Genomic DNA, 21806 nt, shown 5'->3' on the forward strand with positions numbered 1-21806 from the left:
TACTCCCAGGGGTAGTCAGCTGTTAACGACCAGAGCCCCGTGCCCTTCAAGAGATGGGTAGGCACTGTTCAACAAGCAGCATTAGGGCTGATGGGTGATCCTGGTGAGAAGCAAGCCTGTGTTCACGTTAATTGCTCTCGTTATTGATGTTTCTTAATTTCCTGTCACATTTTAGTAACCTGCATAATTCATTTACTTTAGAGTATGTGGTTTGCCTGCAATGGAAATGTTCAAACAGCCATCCTGTGCCATATTGCCTGCCTGTGGTTCACAGCTATAATGGATTTCCACCCTGTCTGTATAAACTAATCCTGTCACCTTTTCACTTAGTACCATTAAAGAACATTATGGTCCATAATCCTGCCACTCAAAGGGTTCTGCCCAGCTGACAGCAGGGAAAGAGACACAGCAGAGCTTTCATTAATGCAGAGGAGCTAAGAGCTGTTCGTCTGACGAATTTCCTGTCTTTTATCTATTGCTAAAGTCACGATTCATTCTCTCATTTAGATCCCAAATCTAGGGACCACCTCACAGACTCCACCTGGAGGTCCTGAGGAGAGAGTCCCAATGGTGTCCAGTGACAAGTTGCAGTTTTGCCCGGCTTCTGTTTCATCGTAGAAACGGCCGTGAGAGGGGGCTCCTCTGTAAGGATCTTGGCGATCTGTAAAGACATCACTTCTAAGTAAAGAGATGTTGCAGCAGGCAGATTTGGTTGCTTGAAAGGAATGGGGCGGGGGTGGTGGGGGAAGTTAAGAGTTCTGCTGCCTATAAAAAGTCCATGTCCCCTGTGCATTGTCTGGCCTTCCCAATTAGAGCAATGCCTTTTCTGTCAACGTGCGAGTCCTCGTTCAACGTGAACGATTCACACCCAGAGGGGAAGACAAACTAATAAGCGAAAGCAATTATCTGCAGTTACAAGAAGGCAGCTGCTTGGGGACACAATGGAGGATGTGAGGACAGGGGCTGATGACAATGGGCAAACTGTGAAGTGCGCACATGGGTAAGACTTCTTTCCTTATATAGTAGGCAGAGCTAACTCCTCCAGTTGCCTGTGCACTGCCCACCCTCCACCCCCCTCCAGTGTCACAGAGGGGCTGGGTATATATTGCCAGGGAAATGGGCTGAGTCCTTTGTCCCTTGGAGCCCCTCTGTGACAAGACCCCCGGTGCCCGCCGCTCTGTGGAAGACTCTCTCTCTCTATCATGGCCCCCAAGAAGCCCGAACCCAAGAAGGAGGCAGCCAAGCCAGCCGCCGCCCCCGAGCCCGAGCCGCCCAAGGAGCCAGAGTTTGACCCCAAGAGCGTCACCGTGAGTTCCTCGCCTCAGCTGGTCTTCTTCCACCGGCCGAGGAAGACCAAGCTCCGGACCTTTGCCTGCCTGCCAGATCTTTTCATTGGAATTGTCTAAAAAGTGCCTCCTATTCCCAGCGCCACTCAGGGGTGTGTGCTTTTTCATCGAATGTTCGGAATTTCGCTTTTCTAAATTGGCATTGGTTTTCTCACAAACGTCCTAATTCAGGACGAGCCACAGCCAGAAAACCCCAAAAAAATGTTGCTCGTAGCTCCTGTAAGATTGTGTTTGACAGCTTTTCAGTAGAATCATGAAGTTGAATGGTCATGAATTCATTTGAATGGTCATGATTTGTGAAAACAGATCATGGATATAAAATAATTATGTTATATAAAAAAAATCAATAGGGTGCTTTCTTATGGAAACCAAACCAGTTTTAATTTGTTTAATTGGAACTGCAAACAAAAAGCCTCCTGTCTGATTCATTGATTCTGATTATTACCATACCTTGAAAGCACAGAGGACAGATGGAACAAAAGAGCAGACAGTTGCTGAGCTGGCGCTGAAATGCTTGACAAGCTTCGTTCTGTGTATCAAAACAGGCTCCGGATGCCAGTCTTCTCTCTGTGAATGGAGCTAAGTGTCAGGCATTGCTTTTATCTCAGCTGTCAAATGAATCTACTATACTGGCACAATATCACAGGCAAACCATTGACTACAATGGTGTGAGCACTGTGCCAGGGCAGCAGTGTGGAAGAGTGGTGACAGGTTTGGACACAACCATTAGGCTGTGGGTTCAAAGCCCAGATTAGATGCTGTTGATCGACCCGTGTGTGTGGTCCTGAGAAATACCCAGTTGTGTAAATGAGTGTAACTCCAAGAAGGTTTGGTGTAAAATGGCAGCAACTGTGCAAGCTACTGTGAATGGCGCAACACCCTGCGTAGTTACAGTAATAAAACAGCAAGACATTGGTCAGAACCAACGTTTTCAGACATTAAAATCTCTAAAATGAAGTTATTCAAGAGTTCACCTATGCATTCATTGTGACTTACAAATGTAATAAGGTCATTTTTGTTGACTCTTGAAATCATTGTCTTTTGAGAAAGAAGACATACGCTTCAGTTATGACTGAATCGCAAATGTAAAACTTGCATGACAAAGAGTGATCAACTACTATAATAATATAAGCATTCTAATAAGTATTCTTATATTATTACACTACATAATAAGAATTCTACGTATTACTGGTCATACAGTCAGTGACAGTATATGTAGAAATATGTTTTATTTCAAAGAATATATAGATATTTTGCTCGAATATTGCTCATGTGGCAACTGATGCTTTGAAGCAAAAGGTTCATTTATCTCCTGAGCTCAAACAGGAATAAAGGACGAAATTCAGTGAGAATGGTTTCTTAATTCCTCTCATGCTTTTACCAAACCCTTGATGATGAAGAGCCTTCAATACCTCGTCAGCTCTCATCTCCTTTGGATCCCTGAGAAAGCAGTGCTCGGCTCACACTGTCTCCTCTGGGAGAGGGGAGACGTCAGGCCCTGTTCAGCAGGCTGCCAGCACTCCCTGTCACAACAGCCACCTGGAAGAAGAGGAAGAGAAACTTGCTGAAATTGGCTTTAACAAGTAAATACTTGGGAATTAAAAGAAGTCCTGTTATCAGTGACAGGGAGGTAAATTTACACGTTCTCGATAATATTGAATCCTTTCTCTCAGGGCATCTCCAACACAGACCAGCATAGAGCTACAGTGACCCTTTACAGCAGGAGGTCTTTGGCTGCTTTTGGCCTCTGCGCCAAAAAAATCGATGCTACACCTTATATTAAACCCAGACTTCCACAAGATGCATTTCTGGAAAAGGGGTCTTGAGCTGCGTCAGTTCATTGTAAATTATTGGTTATTTCCATCTTGCACCTGGTCCATGCAGCCCTGTTTGTGAGTCTCACAGCTACCCAGCTGTTCTCTATGGTTCCTGGAGCACCGTACCAGCTGCAGGCCCTGCAGGTTGACAAAGTGTTGACGTTTTACAAGCAAGCAAGTGCAACCGGGATTCCACAGCGAGACGTTTACTACAACGGCTTTGCAGCTACCCCCTGCTCTTCGGCTGGTCCCTGTGCATGGCTTTGCATTCTTATTGTTCCCAAAATTAGCTCCTGTTCTTCCACCGGGACCATGTGGGAGATTGGGTTTCGCATGGATCCTGGCGCCAGCACGGGGCCGAGTTATTTTTAGTCCGTGCGATAGGAAAGGAAGGGTGGCAGTGCCCAACTTTGACCCTGAAGCACGCCTTGGAATAACATCTTGAGAACCCCCCCACCACCACACACACATGTCAGACACACGACACCTCTGCCCCTCCAGCTGGGCTCCTGCTGTTGTTGAAAGCCGGTCTCCACAAAGACGCTCGGGGAGGTTCGTCTTCTGCGGCAGAGGGGTGGGATCCAGACCCCCAGGAGATCGAAATTTCACCCCAACTTTCACAAATTTTCTCTCAAACAGGTTTTATGGTCTGGGGAGAAATCATGCTCATGTATAGAATAGGAAGGCGAAATCGCCACTGAAACTAACAGAGTAGAAGGTACAAATAAGTTTGGCAAAGTCCTTACAGAAAGAGAAACCATCTCGTGTAGCAGAAAATGCGATTTAGAATAAAGTGTGCCCTCTCCTCATCAGACTCCTCCATCTTGCATGAAGCAGAACCTAATGTGACAGCAGGTGAATCAACCCATTTATTTCATATCTGCAACATGGAATCTTCTGATGCTTAACATTCATTAAAAAAATACATGGACAACTTCCTAATTTAATTTCAGTGATGACAGGACTCAATGTTTGTCTTTACTAATTTTCTGATTGGCAAAAAAGCGATTCCGGCTGCTTGGTCTGTTTGTGGTGTTTTTTTGTTACGGGCCTAAAAGGATAACAGAACAACAGCGGTACAAATGTATCCAAAGCTTAGCAATACAGTTCTTGTTCATGGGATTTGTCTCAATTTTTGTATTTTTTGCTTTTTTCTTTCAGATTGAATACACTGCAGACCAGATTGAGGGTATGTACCCTCATTGATTTGTGTGTCTGTGTATAGTTTGCATGTTCTCTCTGTGTTTGTGTGGGCTTTCTCTAGTTTGCTCCTTCGTCCTATGTGGAATGCTTGGTATAAGCAGCCATATCACCCTGCAGCTCCCAGCTAGCAGCCCCACTGAAGCTCAGCAGGTGTGAGCCTGGCCAGTACCTAGATGGGAGACCTCCTGGTGAAAACTAAGGCTGCTGCTGGAAGAGGTGTTAGTGGGACCAGTAGGAGGCGCTCACCCTGTGGTCTGTGTGGGTCCTAAAGCCCCAGTATAGTGACGGGGACACTAGACTGTAAAAGGGCACCGTCCTTCGGATGAGACATAAAACCGAGGTCCTGACTCTCTGTGGTCTTTAAAAATCCCAGGGCGTTTCTCGAAAAGAGTAGGGGTGTTACCCAGTGTCCTGGCCAAATTTCGCCTTGGCCTTTACCAATCACGGCCCCCTAATAATCCCCATCTCTGAACTGGCTTCATCACTCTTCTCTCCTCCCCACTGAGAGCTGTGGTGCGGTGAGCGTTCTGGCGAACTATGGCTGCCGTCGCATCATCCGGGTGGGGCTGCACACTGGTGGTGGTGGAGGGGATCCCCATTACCTGTACAACCCTTTGAGTGGAGTGTCCAGAAAAGTGCTATATAATTAACTATTACTTTAAACTGTCAGGCTGTGGTCCCTGGTGCCCCCCGAGGAAGAGAGCTGGGTACTCCACATTATTACTCTGTGCTGCTGTGTGGCTCTGTTTCCCCCCTATCCCGTGTAGATACAGCAGTTCTCACCCGCGCTGCGTCTCCGTGTCTCCACAGAGTTCAAGGAGGCCTTCACACTCTTCGACAGGACACCGACCGGGGAGATGAAGATCACTTATGCCCAGTGTGGGGACGTGCTGAGGGCTCTGGGCCAGAACCCCACGAACGCTGAGGTCGTGAAAATACTGGGGAAGCCCAAGCCCGAGGGTCAGTGACTTAACCTCCGTCCCAACCAGCCCCTCAAGTCAACCAACTAACAAATGAATAAGTGTGACAGGGGGTGACGACTAAAGCTCATTCAATATACAGTACTCATTCCCATGTCTTCTGGACCCAAATAGCTTTGCTTCTGCAGGATTCTAACTGCTTGTGTCTGCAGACTTACAGCACTGAGACTCATTACTATATTTGGCAGATGCTTTTTCCCCCAGAGCACTTACACTGGTTCGCATTCCTACACCTAAGTATTTTACTGGAGCAGTGTTAGGGAAGTACCTGACTCAAGGGTGGGAACAGGAGTGCCAGTGGTTGAGTTGAACCCATAACCTTCAGGCTGCAGGTGCACAATGCTCACCACTAGGCTGCACAGCTGCCCTCTTGAGATACTCCTCTCCTCCTGGGATGCTGTGCCTTGAAACCCTCGACAGGTACCGGGTGGGAGAAAGTGAATGTTGTACCTCTTCCCACAGAAATGAACACCAAGATGCTGGATTTCGAGACCTTCCTCCCCATGCTGCAGCACATCTCCAAGTCCAAGGACCAGGGCACCATGGAGGACTTCATAGAGGGTCTGCGCGTCTTTGACAAGGAGGGGAACGGGACTGTCATGGGGGCTGAGTTACGCCACGTCCTCGCCACGCTCGGTGAGACACTGCTCCTCCGCTTTGCTGAGCCTTTATTCTGCGGCAGAATGCACAGTGTTAACGCTGGGACCACTCTGGGGTATGGATGTGCTTCTGCAGAGCACGTGTGTCTGCAGGTCTTTATTCTAGTCTGCCTCCACCACTATTGGCCTAATGGGACCAGTTTAAGAGCTTTTCCCACTCTGTAAGCTGTTGCCTTTAAAGAGACCTATAAAGACTTATAAGAGACCTATAAAACCCACTGGATTGTGTCCTTCTAGTAAAAGGGCTGGACTACCCTCCTTTAAGAGTTACACTTTATTAGCATGTAAAAAAACAGCTTATTTATAAATAAGGAAGATGCAGCTAATTATTTGTAGACCTTTTAAAAGCAAATAAAAACACTCTAAATGCTTTCAAATGTGGCTCTGTGTTGTGCCACATACTCCATCACAGACATGACAGCTTTGATTAAATGTTACAGACTCCAAAGACACACATGTGAGAATATTCTGCAGACGCTTACTTCAGGGAATGCAGTTTGTTCACGCTGCTGCATGCACACGCCCACAGAGCGCTCTACACAAACGACAAAATGTAACTTTTGTCACCCCTGCAGGAGAGAAAATGACAGAGCATGAAGTGGAGCAGTTAATGGCTGGACAGGAGGATGCTAACGGGTGCATCAACTACGAAGGTCAGATTTCTGTGCAAACCAGTCCCCCCCATCCCTCTGCAGTGAGACTCAGTCCTGCGTGTGAAAATGACAGATTCACAGGGTTCCTGGGAAAGCCCATTGGTCCATGTGGGCTCAACTGCTCCATCATTTTCTCATTTCAGATTAGGTTCTGTCAATTGTAATGATGAGGGAAAAAAATTCATAGCATCAGCAAAACCTTGTATCTTAATCCACTGTCTGCTTTTTACTTATGACACAGTCGTTCTATCTTCAAACATCCAGAAAGCAGCAATCAAATGTTAATCTCACCTGTATTTTTCAGTTATCCCAAGAATTTGTATTGCCTTCCAAGGACACCGTCACAAAAGGAAAATGCTGTGGGCACACAATAAACAGCACATCGATTTTTTTCTCAGCTTTTCACATCCCTCTATGCTGTAGGGAGGTCAGGGGTATATGATTAAGGCTTTGCTTTGAGTGGGAGGTACCAAGACAGAAAATGTCGTGCAAAAGTCTCAGACATTTTGCACTCCCACACTTCACTTGTTTCATTCTATAATGACCATTTTGTTAAATTGCAGCCATTTTGTTTTAAGCTAACAGCTAACAGATCTGTTGATAGATCTATCATTTGCACTACAATAAGTCGGCTTTATCGAGAGAGAAACAAATTATGCTCATTACGAGTCTCACCTGGCAGGGTGTCATTTAGATCTGGTTGGTAAATAACGATGGATTGGCTGCTACAACCCTTCATATTGACTGCTCGTGTATAGTTTACTTGTTTACCTGCAGTCGTGTTTTTGAAGATTCTGTTCAATCCGTGAATGAGAGATGGTGAATGATGAGCTTGGCTTCTTCTCACCCAAACTAAGCTCTGTTAATTTAAGAACAATCCAAGAAAATACTTACAATAGTGGAGCCCGATTCCACAATAGTGGCACTGCTGATGCTCTTGACTGTGTCTAGACTACTGCATAGCAATGACTGTCAGTCCTCACAGACTCATTAACAGACTTCAATTATTTAATAGAGAAAAACAGCAGTCAGGTGTTCACATAACTCATAAATCAAGATGAGGATCTGTAAGACGTATTTGCAATATTGTCAGAAAGCATTACAGCACCTCAGGAGCGGGGACTAATGCAAATTACAGAATCCATCGGGAAGAGAGCTAACTCAGTTAGCTGTCCTTATATCCAGCGCTCCATGAGAAAAAGATGGGTGTTACCATGACAACATTTTTGCTTTGTGAAATTTGTTTTTTCTTATATGATCCTGTTCTGGTTGTGATGTTTCCATCCGGAAATGAAAAATCATCTACTCAACATAAGAGATACGCCGCCCTTTGCATGTCGTCTGATAGGACTTGAACCGATTGTGAGAACAAGCGGCGCCGGTGTTCTGCTGATGAAATTCTTTTACAATGTGTTCGTTTCTCTTGCAGCTTTCATCAAGCACATCATGTCTGGATAAAAGATAGCCCCCGACGTAAGTGAGGCATGATCGGCGACCTTAAACCATTATTAATCATTAAATCCCGATTTTTTGTTTCTCACTGGCTTCTACTGTTACTCATTTTGTATTTTGGCCAACTTGCAAAAGATTTCCTTTCTTTTTTATTTGGTTAAAAAAAGGGAAGACTCCACCGCAAATTAACAATAATTATTCTCTTCTGTAGAAGCTGAGAAGCGCCTAAGATCAAAACGACCTTCAACGAAACCAGCCTTGTGAGCCGTCAGTGTACAGCGCCCCCTGGTGCTGAGAAGTGTCCTTACACACCCTGGTAGCTACAGCGGCTTAGAGATCCGGGCGCTTGCTCGCTTGCTCTCCAGCGCACTGTACTTTTCATGTAAAAAGACACAACTTTGTTCGTATAAAAAAGAAGAAAAGTCCTGTTCCCGATGTTCAGCTGTCTGATGATATTTTTATTTATTTTTCTGTCATATTTCAAAGATTAAAATAAATTAAAATGTGACGCGTGGTTTTTGTTTGGTCCAACAAAGGACGTGGCGCTGCAAACGGGCAGTTTCTGGTCTCCCCCTCAAAGCTCGGAAGCCAATTATGCAACCTAATGCCACTATACAGCACATAGCCCGTGTCCTGTACATGTGACTCAGATGTGTCGGACCCGTCCCCTTACCGGTGCCGGATTTCGCATAGGGCCTACGAAAATGGTAAAAACGCCAACCAAAAACGAGCTGAAACACCATGCTTGCGAGGTGCTCCAAACCAATAGTCATGCGCCCTCCAGCGGCTGTTCTAGAGACTGGAAGTGTCGAAGTGACGGTCGCTCGGCCCGCTCCATCAATCACGTGGTTAAGCATGAGAAGGGTTTCAAGCGCTTCTTGTCAATCGACGTCACTCAAACAGCGTTCACCCCTCTTTCTGCACATTTTCGAAAGTGAAAAGTGCCGAGGGCCGACGGACACCAAAATCCAGCCCTGCCCCTTCTCCAGGGGTTTGAAAACAGAATCCAAACACACGTCCTTGCAAAATTCTACCGCCAGAACTGGAGAGGGCGAGGGGTACAAGCCTGCTTCCTTCTAGAGCAATCTTAGAGCGCCTCTGCGGAGCTGATAAGGGGCCGGATGTGTGCGATGGGTGGTGGCCAGGGTGCCACATGATGGGGAGCAGGTCTGGAGCTGCCGTGTTCATATTGCAGACGGATGGAGGCAGCAGATACTGTGCCGGTGGAAGAGGGGGCTTTAAGATTACAGACTCAAAGGGTTTCTATTGGGGGGCTTTTCTAGTTGCTAATTCTCTGGTGAAGAGCAGGAGGAGAAGGCGGAGAATCATGGGAGACTGTATCTGCAAGTACAGAGGAAGAAAACAAGTGCTGTCTTTAACACAGTATCCTACCCTCCACGATCTGTGTTCAGCAAAAAACTAACTCAAGAAAAGGAAAACATGCTACCTGAACCTAGTGGGTTATCATATCAAATTATATGCATACATATGCAGAAGTATTTGTCATAAGATCCTTATGCCAGGTTACCATGACAAATTGAGAAACCAGCACAGTAAATTTGCAGGTTACCCACAGTATGTCTTCAGCAGGCATGTGGCTTCCTTTCCATCTGCGTCCTGAGTTGCCACATTGCTCTGTGCCTTGCAGCCTTTTCCTGTTAGGCAAACTGTGCTTCGGGATGCTGCGCTCTGCTTTCAACATGACACCGAGGTGAGGACGCTCCAGAAGTGTGCACAGTCAAACTCCCAAACAGTCACGGCCAGCTATGCACCGTAAGCATTGTAGTCCAGCCTCAGCCCAGAGAGACACATGAAACCCACTGTGTGTTGAATCTGGAGAATGCTGCAATACTGTGTTAAATGCAGTAGAAATAATAATTGCTTACGCTTCTATAGTGCTGTTCTGGACATTCAACTCAAAGCACTTTACAGGTAATATGGACTCCCCTCCACCACCACCAGTGTGCAGCCCCACCTGGATGATGCTCCAGTACACTCCCCACACACCAGCTCTCAGTGGGAAGGAGAAGAGAGTGATGAAGCCAGTTCAGAGATGGGGATTATTAGGAGGCCATGATTGGTAAAGGCCAGGTGGAAATCTGGCCAGGACACCAGGGTGACACCTCTATTCTTTTTGGGATTTTTAATGCCCACGGAGAGTCAGGACCAGGTAAGAGCAGATTTCATCTGTAATAATACAAAAAGCAATAAGAAGAACGTGTTGAGAGGTGATGGATAAAGAGGACAGGATGCTCTCTTGTATTTGGTGCTCTTTGGGATCCTTTGAGATGACAAGCACCACGCAAATGCAAGCAATTCTTATATTTTTATATCATGGTTCGAATAACCATAACATAAGAACAGAAGAAAAGTTGCAAATGTGAGGAAGGCCTGTGGCCTGTCTTCTTGCTTGGCAGCTCAGGAGGTACGATTTTACAACCTCCTTCTGCTGCTTCTTTAACTTGGTGACTCTGACTCCTCAAGCAAGTGGCTGGGAAGCCGGTTCAGACACCCACAGCTCTTAGGGTAAAACTGTCTTTATTATTCTGCCTCCTAAATCTCTGAACTGGCTTCATCACTGTCCTCCTCCCCAGTGAGAGCTGGTGTGCAAGGAGAGTACTGGAGCATCATCCAGGTGGGGCTGCACACTGGTGGTGGTGGAGGGGATCCCCATTACCTGTACGGCGCTGTGAGGGAAGTGTCCAGGAAAATGCTATATAAGTGTAAGGAATTATTTTTAATTTTAAATGAATTACCTTTTAGTTTCCAACTGTCCTTGTTTGAATTTGAATCTTCCAGGTGGGCAATGTCTATATAACTCTTGGACTTTTATGTACTTGGATCCAGTCTCCGTGTCCAAATCTCAGTCTCCTCTGTGCAAGACTGAAGAGATTCGGTTTGCTTGCCCTGTGTACGACAGCCCTCTGCGAGCTGCTGTACTTTGAACTGTACTTCATCAGACTGCACGGATGTAACACTTTCCTCCTTGTTGGATGTCCACGAAGTTGGCAATAGGTACAGTAATTACGTGTTTAAAAAAAAAAACGAGACATTGTTCTGAACACAACCGACCTCCCCCTGCTAAGTGTTTTTTAACTGGCCCAGCTGTTGCCTTCTTTCCCAGAGTGCTCCGCATACCCCGGCTGAGCAAGTGCCCGCGGCCAGCTTGGAGGGCTCTGCGTCCTCTGGGCATTTCCGAAAACATCCACAGACATCAGCACCTTCCAGAGCGGCTCTTGTCACAGCGGGGCAGCAAGAGAGGAATTTGATCCAAGGGGCGGGAGGGGGTGGGGAGACTCTATAAATCGACTTGTCACCTGATCCGGAGCGATCCCCAGGACAATAGCCTTACCCTTTTATAGAAGGGCTCTTCTAACACATGCAGGGAACACAGAGACCAAAATAGGCCCCATCTCTCCTTCTGCACCTGGGGTTTTTCTGCAAGTGAAGAATCCAAAGATCACGAACATGGCCGTCTGCTCACAGTCCTGTACAGGAACAACCTTTGGATGCATTTTTAGACATCATTCAGCATTTTCCACCAGCTGTGTATGGTCTTATCTACCGTTTCACTCGCCGAGGACCTGAATGGTCACCACCACCTTGCTGGAGAAGACCATTTTGTTCAGATGCATGCACACACTCTTTATGTGGGAGATTGGCTTACAGCTGCTCCTCCTCAATTGGTTCTGAGCCCTGGACATGAGCGTGGAGCCCTGGACAGTTCGACAAACGTTCCAGGAATGCAGAAAGTCATGGTTAGGCTTTTTTCGAGAACATTCGAGCATCAAGCCAGCCGTGCACCAGATTTTGAAATTGCTTTTGACTTTTAGGCTGTGTCGGTAGACAACGCTTAATCAACTAGTAGTTATCGAAGAACTGCAGATCATTTTAGAGGCAGGAGTAAAAATAAATAATTATTTCTATTTAAATGAACACAGGCCAAACTAACAAGCAACATTTATTCCTAAGGAAATACTTGTTATTATATGATAGACATGACAAGCCAATAAGAATTAACAGCAATAAACAGTCACTAAGGAGACAAGGAGATGTGTTCATCCAAAAAAACATAAACGAATCCCAAATGTATGCATCACTCCTGCAGTCACTTATAATAAGATCACGTTTTTACATTTTATCCAAAACACAGGGCACAACAGGGTTTTAGGAATACTGGGTAACCCACACTTAGTAGCAGAAACAGAACTTGAACCAGGAACTTCTTTTAGCTCAGACACTGGACCAGTGGCTGATAGGAACGGAATTCTCTGATAATCTGTGATGCTCGCACAGGAACAGGCTGTTCTGACGGCCCAGGCACAAGAGAGAGGTCTGCTGCAACACCGCTCTCTTGTGACCGTCAGTGGTATAACATTCTGTCTAGGCAGCACGTCAGAAATGATTCGAAAAAAAAGACAAATTATTCAGAAGGTTTAGTTCACTGCAAGGAACAGTAAAGGGTGTTTTTATGTTTCTGACATTTTAGCATGACCTGAAAAACAGTGCATTATAAATCAACACTATGTCACTATGTCAGAACTGAAAACCCAAGTAACATGTACGTTTATATAATATTATGTTTATCATGATTCCCATTACCCATTTTTCCACCGAGTGTGTTCTTATTGTTCAGTCAGTTATAAGTCAAATGCTGAGTCAGTTCTCATTGCTAAGGATTAAATGCATGAAGAGTAGTATTCTGAAAAAAATCGAAAAGGTTTGAGCACGGTTTCAGTAGGAATGAAATAAGAATGTGGCACAGTCTTTGGATCCTACCACAGTAATTGGCTCAGAATGCAATGCATTCTGTGTACAGTAGCATCGATTTTGCTGAATGGTGCAATCAGAAGACTGAATTTCTCCTTCTGAATCATGGGACCTCCATATAAATTTCTTCTGGAACGTATTTGTTGATTAGCAGAGGTTTAATACTTTATATAGAAAGTATACAGAAAACTAACACAATTGGAAGGTCCTCGTGCGATATGTTATGTTTTCAATTAAAGACTAGATGGCTAATATTTTTCCTTTAGAAGATCTCTGTCTTCCCCCCAAAAATCATTTATTTTTCTTCCTTTGTAAAAGCATAGGGATTACTCATAACTATCTTTTCACCTTCAAGACTCCCTTGTGAATGTCTTTAATGTCCTTGAAAGTTCCTAATATTATTTATATTGTAGAGTAACCTACAATAAACCTATAATAAATAATACAGATAAATGTTGTGATTTTCATTTCTGTACTGCATCCTCCACAAATAAATATTGCCTTACCATTAAATACTATCCTTTGACCTACAACCCCCACTCAAGACCACTTTCATAATGGCTTTAGTTCAAAACAATATGCTAGTCAAACAGGCCGAGGTGAAACACTGACATGTGGCTCCGGTGTCATCAAATCACACATACATTGAGCGTGCCTGCCATCTAGTGGAACATTTGTGCAATGACGGCGAGAAACGTCACCACCAGACTGTGTCGTTATTTTAATTTATGCAGCCATGCAAGACACCACACACTGGCATAGTCACAGAGAGAACAACGTGACACGAGCTGCAAAGAAACGTTCAGAACACTTACAAAGATTAATTGCAATAGTGATTATTCAGAAATCCGTTATTTCCATTTAGGGTTATTTAATTCTACTTGCTGTAATTATTAATATGGTGTGCATGAAATGTAAGTAAAACAATGATAACACGTGTATTCAATACATTCAAATAATTGAACTATTTTGTGTTTCATTGCATTATAACAGTTTCCTGCATCTCTCTTGCTTCTATTTTATGTTCCACCTGTCGATATAAGCTGTCAGTCTGCCTGATAATAATAATCATCATGTAATAAACTGTTTTATATAGCGCCTTTAAAGGCGGCTTCTCAAAGCCTACATGCAGATTGCAGGCAGGAGCACATTGCAGAGACCCTCAGCTTTGGGCATGTCTCAAACTTGCTCTGTGACCCCTGAATGCCAAAGCAGAGCTGTAGCTTCCAAACCCTAGTGTCTTCCTCATTCATAAAAACAAACTCAGCTTAGGGATGTTGTCTCCAAGGCCTCTGGATTCACAACAAATTGGGGGTCCAGATCTTGGGTGGCGAGATACTGTTAATCAAGGTACTTCCCACTGATTGCTACAGCATAATACCCAGGTGCACAAATGGGTACCAAAGTAATTTGCGATGAATAAAACACACCCATCCATTTTCAAAGCACTTCTTCAAATTCACGGTCGCAGAGCTGGTGGAGCCCTATCCTAGCAAGCACTGGGCACAAGGCAGGACACACCCTGGAGAGGACACCAGGCCATCACAGGGCACACAGACACAAACACACGCTCGCACCAGCGCCAGTTTTCCCAGAACGTTTGACGGACTGTGGGAGGGAACTGGAACACCCAGAAAAAAAAAACCTACAGGAATACAGGGAGAACCTGCAAACACCGCGGAGACAGCACCCCAGGTCTGGAATTGACCTGGGCCACAACACTGCAAGCCAGCAATGCTACCCCAGAAATAAAACCGTCAACCGAATAATAAAGAGTTGTTCTAATACCTTTAAATTGCACAGAAGTCCACAACATGTAAAACCTCGAATGAATAAGGCAGGTAAATAACCTAGAAAACTAAAACAGTAATTCTGGGCAGATGCAATATTTGGTGACACATACAGTATGTCCGTTTTTCTGATTTATATGTTTTTGACGATGGGCTTTCCTTTGCTATACAGAACGGGAAAGCAAAATCCTTCCACGGCCGATAATACAGAATGAGTAAGCATTACCATATAGGACCAAGGAAAATCCTATTTCTTTCTTATTTCTTAACGCACACCGATAAGCAATACTCGCTATCGTATTTTAGGTGGTATTTAAAACAACACGACACATGCCACAATATTAACATGAGTAAATGCGCTTATTTAGGAAGATTTTTCTTTTAAATAGAAGATGACAGCTCAAAAGCAGCCCCCAAACCCCTCCTCTCTTCCTCATTCACTCGGCTCTCTAGCGCCCCCTCCCCCTAGAGGGCTCCAAGCGAACTGCAGCGCTCGATCGATTGGTCAGTGACTGACTGCAGCTGGAGAGACAATAACACTGTCTGCCACACAGGTAAGTAAAGCTATATTTCTGCCCATTAGCGAAACTGAAATCTGCACGGTTTCAGTCATAACTTTCATTAAGAGACACGGCTTTGCAGCGGGGCCACTGTCAGCTGTCTAGGTTGGGTAATTTTGTCACGATTTAAAACCGGCGTTCGTGCCTGTCATGTCAGTATAATATTTTTCCGTTGGGTGGGAGAGGTTGGGCCTGTGTAGCTCTATGCATGACAGCTTACACCAGCACGAACTGGGAAATTTCACATGCTCCTCTGAAAAATAAAGGTGGGTAATGTGGCATCTCGCGTTTTTATTTTCGATTTTACCAGTTCGACGAATGCTCGGGCCGTGGTTAAAAGCTTGCACGTCTAAAACAATTGCGTTATAGCTTGTCACCCGCCGAAAAGGCCAGCCCGGCGCTTTCTGTCGCTGAAATGAGATTTTCGGATGCTGACACAATGCATACAAATTCTTTTAAGTGTCTCTTCTGGGCATTTCGCGCTACAGGGCTGACCCGTAAGCTCGCGAATACGGGGAGCGATGCGCCCTGTCATGCCGAGACGTTTAAAAAGACGTTTGGCTCCGTTCCCCCCCCCCACCACCCCACCTCTGCAACCTCCAGCGGTTAATTTCTATTCAATTGCGATTACATTTAAATTGATTTGCGTGTTTCGCAAAACAAGATGCCCCGCGTGGAAGGCGCTTGCACACAAAGGCGGGCTTTCTAGCGTGTGGAAAGGAGGAAGAAAAGCGGAACCTTCCTCCGTGTTTGGCGGCAACAAACAATAAAATGCATGCGTGTGTTGGAACGCGCTTCTCCGGCTGTTCTGGAGCTTTCTCTGGTTTCGCTCTGCACGAACGCGACGTTCCCCGCGTGGAGAAATGCCAGGCGGTTGATGCCGGTAGAGCCGTCACGGCGCTTAGCGGCTTTGTGCAGAGAGAGAGAGAGAGGGGTGTCGGCGTTTTCCTTCGACACGCAGTGGAAAGGGACAGACCGTTTTTTCTCTCCCTTCTGCTATCCGCGCCCAGTGGTGCTGATGCGGGCTGCAGCCGGAGCGCCCGCGCTGCCCTGCTGCTGGGTGTGTGACAGCACCGTGCCATCGCCCCGGGAGTGTCAGATCAGATCAGAGGGGTAAAAAAAAAACCAGAAAGGCGCATTCTTGACATGCATAAGCCTGGGGGGTAAAAAAAACTGCATTTAGGTATGTTTGCTCTACATCATCTACCTAGTGGAGAATCTGATCGCCGCGCCTGGCGTGGTCAACCTGCAGCAGAGATGAATAACAGAAATGACTTTCTTCGGCGGTATTCTTGCCTTGTCAGAACAGCCACTGCGGTAACGTCGCTACAATTGAGTGGTGGGGTAACCTGCTGCATTGTAACAGCACCGGAGCACTTTAGGCAGGAGAGCACACGCACCACAGGCACCTTGCAGGCGAATAACGACACGGGCTTTATCTAGTATTTTTAACGGCAGTTAAGCGAAATAGTGGCGATCCTAAGGTGAATTCTTATCGAATTTCCTTGGTGGGTGAGCAGAGCGTTATTGTGCTGTAAAAACCCCAAATCGACTCTCCACGGCAGTTCTGGTATTTGTAGTTTAAAGGCTAAATGTGCGGTACTGGTGGTATTTCTATTGATTTGGATTGTCAATGGCTGCTGCATGCTTTCGCTGAGATCTTTGTCTTGCCGATTTCATGGCTCCGGACACACCTTTCTCAACCGCCCCCCCCTCTTTCGGGGTCTTAAAGGGGACCTGTTGTAAGACGCCGCCGGCCTAATGCTCTCGGGCTGAAGGCGAGCTCTGTGGCGAGCGGAAGCGCTTGGGAAATCGACAGACAAAGGATTCTCTCGCCTTGTCGAGTCTGCCGAGGGCGAAGCATATTTACTGAGCAGGGCCAACTGTGCGGGTGAACGCAGAGCGCTATGACTTCTTGCAGAAAGACCCTCCCCCCACCCTCCACCACCACCTTCTTCCCACAGAAATTACACACCTTCTGGAAAAACTCAGCAGCCGCTCCTCGGATAACCGAAGCGCACGTTAGGAAACGTAAGAACAAAGAGAAAAAAATGTACTAAGCCAAAAATGCGTTCCTTGATTTTATGCCCGTCTTGTGTCCTGGTGGAATAAATAGAGTAGGCAAATTTGGCTTGTCTGACTAGCTGAATAAAGTACCGAAGGCAGTGCTTTTGTTACCTCTGATTTATAATCTTATTCGTTTAAAGCGCTGTCTGTTACAATGGTCGCTTTAGTAAGATATGAGCTGACTGCTCTATTTCTTACTGAAATTGTTTCATTCAATCTTAACGGAGCGGTTTTAGCCCACTGGGTGAGGTCGTCTCCTCAGCCGGTGTTCTGCTCTGCTGTTCCACGTTCGTATGAAATGCATATTTCAAAGCTTACACGGATTGGTTGACGTGATTCTCTCTGGGAAGGTACAAGTCCTGGTTCAACATTTTGGTCCCCTTCTGTCTAGGAAATTGTAACATTGAAGTAAGGGCATGTAGTGAGGGAGAAAAGCAATTACTATAAACTTTATCATAGTGCCTTTAAAAGCGTTTTACAGAAGCTGTCTTGCTGAGAAATTGTTATGTCTGCCGGTGGATTTTGAGAAAAAAAAATGTTAATTAAATGAGAACATAGTACTTTGCTCCAAATGCAATTTCTTTGCCTGCTGTAGAGAGAACGCCCTGGCGGACGAGTCCTCTTCTGCCTTGTCATGAACAATACCCATCAAGCACATACATGCAGGGGTTGTTACAGGGGTCTGCAGTCAGTACAGAGAAACTGTTAAAATGAGCTGTTGGGCTAGCTCTGATCTGGGACTCAGCAGAGCTGCTGAGGGAAGCTCTCCAATTTAATTGAAGCGGACTTAAAGAACCCCAAGTTCATTAAGATGACCAATTAAGGAGCTCTCTCAAACAAGCTACGCAACCCAGTGGACTAAGGCAGCCAAGCCGCATTCCTTAGTATGGAGTACAGTAGAATAATTACATCTGAAGTGAGTCTGCTAGTGATTGCTGTATGTCTGGCTTTAATCAAAAGGAGTGATTTGGTTTTCAAATGCATTAGTGTCTTTGTTCTACAACTGCCTGTGGCCACTAGAGTACATGTAGCAGTGGAATAAGGTGATAATGAGGGCTTTCCTGAAGTAATGTTATTGTTTTAAGCATTCTTAACTTTTCACATAACAGTGCTTTTAATTCAGTAGTACTGTATGCAATACCACTGAGTATTGGTTCAGCATCCTGTCTGTAGGAAGGAATACATTATTTTTATAACATGTCGGTTTCTGTTCTATTAAGCACTAGCTTAATAATAAGTTTAAACAGTATATTTTTAAAGGAAGGCTGGTGCTGCAGTGAGCAATGTGTTGGTCTGTAACTGATTTGGATGAAGACCAAGCCAGTGCAACCTGTCGGAGTTTACAGGCGCAATTCTTCATTGCATAAAATACATTTTACATGTGAACAATTGAGATACAGATCCTTTAATCACTTTAATCAGCTGCATACTGTTTAATCATGCTGTTAAGTGGTACATAATGGACCGTCTTGTTCTCTAAACTGTACAAGAGTGTTTCAAGGCAAGCTGATTACTTTTTAAGGACAAGCTTATGTAGAGTCCACGGCCCATGTCCATTGTAATAAGCCCAGAAATGCTAATCGAAGAAACAGGCTGTATTAGAGATGGACGTCCCAGTGTGACACAGAATTCGGCAGCAATGGGCTGTTCTCAGACAAGAGAAGCTTTTCAAACCACAGTCGCTGGAAACTCCGAAGCTCACACCTGTTTCTGTTGACATGGAAGAACCCTAGACTGACAAACGGCTTCTATTCCAGATGCAGAGACCACTCCCTGTACTCTCAGCCTTGCTGTTTCTGTGCTTAGATGCTTTCATGTATTGTTTTTTTTTTTGCACGCATAGTAAATGCGTACTTCCTCGGGAAAATGGCAGAAATGCTGGATTTTTTAAATTGACATCATTGTTGAAGTACAAATGAGGTCAGTAAAAAAAAAATAGACAGCAGCCTACTTTAAGCTGCAAGTTCAGTGCTCCTCTAGGTACAAAACTGTGAATCAAGAATAATGATCGATAACTTGTATCTTTGCATAAGGCTCGCATTTGGGAAATTTTGAACCTGATCTATCAGCCGTATTCTAGGAGTCGAACTACTAGGGTTCTGATCACTCTAGGTGAAGCAGCACTTTCCGAGAAGCAGAATAAAGGAAAAAAATACCCCCTCCCAAATTGATGATCTTTTCCCAATCGCTTTGCTTTTTTGTCACTCGGTTTTAAACCAGCGAGCAAAGCGAACGACTCGCACGGACGTCGCGCAAGACATCAGACCTGCGGGAAACGCGGAAGGAAGACGTTCCGTATCAGGCAGTCCCCAAGACTGTCTGTCAGTTTGGGTGGGCGAAGAAGGCCGGCGCTTTGAAAACGCTGGCGTTTGCAATAATAATCGATGGCCCGCGTTGAAGCCGAGTTTGCAGATTGCATGGTAAATTAATTGCAAATGGCCAGAAAGCTGCAGAGGAAATGGGAAGCAGCAGGACTGTATTGCGCACAGCGCTGGAGTAACATACAGATACAGCAGTTCACCACATTACTGTTCCTACTGTTCTGTACTTAAAAACCCAGCATTCTAGCGCAGGGTAGGCAATAACCACAGCTTTTATGATTATACCCTAGAGAGGCATTATGCATGGGTTGTGTTTAAACAGAATCTCAAACACAGCAATTATGTCTTTAGGAAGAAGCCACCTAAGCTTGGCATCCTAAGCTTTTATTTTATTTATAACTAAAGGCCCCTGTCTTAAAATCTCCAAGTTCTTTGTGCTGCTCCGCTTGGCAGAAGCTTTTCTGGATTTTTAAACAACAGCCAGTACTTCAGTCTTCCAAAGGGAGAAAGGCCAGCACTGGGTTTGCAGCATGATGAACATGTAGAAGGAATTTTAAAAACCAGTCCTGCTGTGGAACCGGTCCATTTTCCCACTAGGACAGTTGTAAGTCACATGGGGTCACATCACGAATTGAGTGCAGGACCCACAAACACTCCTGCCAGATGGTCCGTGTTTTTTTTTTTTTTTTCCGGTCCTCCAAAACTGAACTGGGATGGTTTCCTTATTGATTTTCAGTGTCTGAGCTCTGTCTGCGAATCCTTCCTCCACTCTCTGGGTCAGCAGTGCTATCGCATGAGATCAGTCGTCTCAGTGGTGTGAACAGAGCAAGGCAGGGTGTGCATCGCTCATAACTGAGCCACACTCCAATCGGGAATCTGGGATCGGAGTCCTCACGAAGCATCTGGAAAAGATTTGAGGGCAGTTGTACCTTCACCAGTGTAGTGGCAATTCTCCAGCTAGGAGGCTGAGGGCCTGGTTCTTTGGCAGGGCATTCTGACATTCCTAAAGTTGCAGGTTTTCACGTTTAGCTAAGATCACATGCCTCGCTTGTTATTTTGAGATGTTGCGTATTACTGTAGCTTCATCTGTTAGTATTCACTCCCTTTCATGTGCTTTAATCATGCCTGAGAAGCTGTTTGGTCCGACTTTAACCTTTAGTGGCTCAAGTGGCCCGAAATGTGTTTGATTTACAGTACAGGCGAGTGGCATGTGCCCAGTAAATGAAGTTAAGAACTTTTTAGCTGCCAGCGAAACACATTTTCTCAGTAGGATAATTTAAGATGTACATAGAGATTGTGGCCTCGAAACGTATCAGATAAGCTTTTCACTGAGGGATCAAGCTTTATCTGGTGCAAGAGAGAGGCCTAAGACTTAGTCTGACCATTTCTGAGTCACTCACATTTAAAACGGAATTTCCAAACTCAAAGACTTATGAGTCCTTGGAGGATACTTACAGTATAGGCCTTTTCGAAAGTATTAATGTTTTTCAAACAATTACAAAACGAAACGTGCTCGTTTGTACTTGAGCAAAAAGTCATCTAATGGTTCCATAGTGTGGTTTTCTGAAGAGATATTCCTTTTATTATGTACAGTTTTCCATTACAGTCTGAACATTCCTGTTGGTACCCATGCTGAATCTGCATGAAGAGTATGGTATGCATGCTCTGTATATTTCCAGTGAGGACTGAGGTGATGACATCATGTTGTATTCTACTTGAACAGGGAAAACTAGGCCAGAGACACAGTGCTAGTCAGTCATAAGGGGATCAGAAATGAAGTTACTGAATGTCTATGGTATTGCATATTCCTAAGGTACTAGATGCTTTCCAACCTTTGTTGCATTGCATGTTTTCTTAATTTTAGTGCTGCATGTATGCCGATTAAAAAGCTGTGTGCTCCTTTAATGCAGTTTACTGTATTGTACCTGTTTCATATGCAGGAGTAACTTTGTTGTAGTGCCAGCTTCTTTGTGTGCATATTCAGATCTTTAAAGGTCCTGGTTTTTGATGCATTAATGTGCCACCACCCAGAAAAGGCCCATCTGCAAGTGCAGCTGTCCCGTACTGACAGGCTGGGCTTTGTGGTGTTCGACTGGGTGAGCAATGAGAGTGTGAAACTCTCAGAACCAGTGGGTTCTGAGCCCAAGATGATGGGGGAGGATTATTTATATTAACCTGGGATGTCGGA

General features: G+C 45.1%; 2 protein-coding genes and 1 long non-coding RNA gene across 6 annotated transcripts in view; 2 read left to right on the plus strand and 1 right to left on the minus strand.

The window, feature by feature from the left end:
• Positions 1 to 646: 646 nt before the first annotated feature.
• Positions 647 to 8322, minus strand: LOC148638768 (uncharacterized). 3 transcript variants are annotated; one of them, XR_015930986.1, is made up of 7 exons: positions 7430 to 7520; positions 6950 to 7015; positions 6488 to 6574; positions 5694 to 6019; positions 2759 to 2885; positions 1797 to 1913; positions 647 to 661 (listed from the first exon to the last, which is right to left on the minus strand). It is a non-coding gene; the product is annotated as an uncharacterized LOC148638768 (long non-coding RNA). The 3 variants fall into 3 exon arrangements; XR_015930985.1 differs by lacking the exons at positions 647 to 661; positions 7430 to 7520 and adding an exon at positions 7553 to 8322 and having other exon boundaries at positions 1742 to 1913; XR_015930984.1 differs by lacking the exon at positions 647 to 661 and having other exon boundaries at positions 1742 to 1913; positions 7430 to 7517.
• myl4 (myosin, light chain 4, alkali; atrial, embryonic) lies at positions 1117 to 8618 on the plus strand. Its single transcript, XM_088623019.1, has 7 exons — positions 1117 to 1307; positions 4325 to 4352; positions 5177 to 5326; positions 5809 to 5982; positions 6581 to 6658; positions 8088 to 8131; positions 8322 to 8618. Exons 1-6 carry the CDS (start codon positions 1203 to 1205, stop codon positions 8114 to 8116), a joined length of 564 nt encoding a protein of 187 aa, XP_088479145.1. The 5' UTR covers positions 1117 to 1202; the 3' UTR covers positions 8117 to 8131; positions 8322 to 8618.
• Positions 8619 to 15119: 6501 nt separating this feature from the next.
• The window catches only part of maptb (microtubule-associated protein tau b), a 59755-nt gene continuing 53068 nt past the window's right edge, over positions 15120 to 21806 (plus strand). The window contains exon 1 of one of the 2 annotated variants that reach the window (XM_088622794.1): positions 15120 to 15224. The gene's annotated coding sequence lies outside the window, so the exon portion shown is untranslated. Of the gene's footprint in view, positions 15225 to 15348; positions 15497 to 21806 lie in introns of those variants that run through there. The other variant, XM_088622795.1, reaches the window with a different exon arrangement.

Source organism: Lepisosteus platostomus, chromosome 28 (assembly GCF_059453375.1).
Source record: "Lepisosteus platostomus isolate fLepPlt1 chromosome 28, fLepPlt1.hap1, whole genome shotgun sequence".
In the NCBI taxonomy this organism is placed as follows: Eukaryota; Metazoa; Chordata; class Actinopteri; order Semionotiformes; family Lepisosteidae; genus Lepisosteus; species Lepisosteus platostomus.

Excerpts from the sequence above, each read along its gene's own strand:
- myl4 (XM_088623019.1), top strand. The coding sequence starts at position 1,203 with ATGGCCCCCAAGAAGCCCGAACCCAAGAAGGAGGCAGCCAAGCCAGCC. Across the intron at positions 5,327-5,808 it reads GGGGAAGCCCAAGCCCGAGG|AAATGAACACCAAGATGCTG; the intron begins GTCAGTGACTTA and ends CTCTTCCCACAG. Across the intron at positions 6,659-8,087 it reads CGGGTGCATCAACTACGAAG|CTTTCATCAAGCACATCATG; the intron begins GTCAGATTTCTG and ends TTTCTCTTGCAG.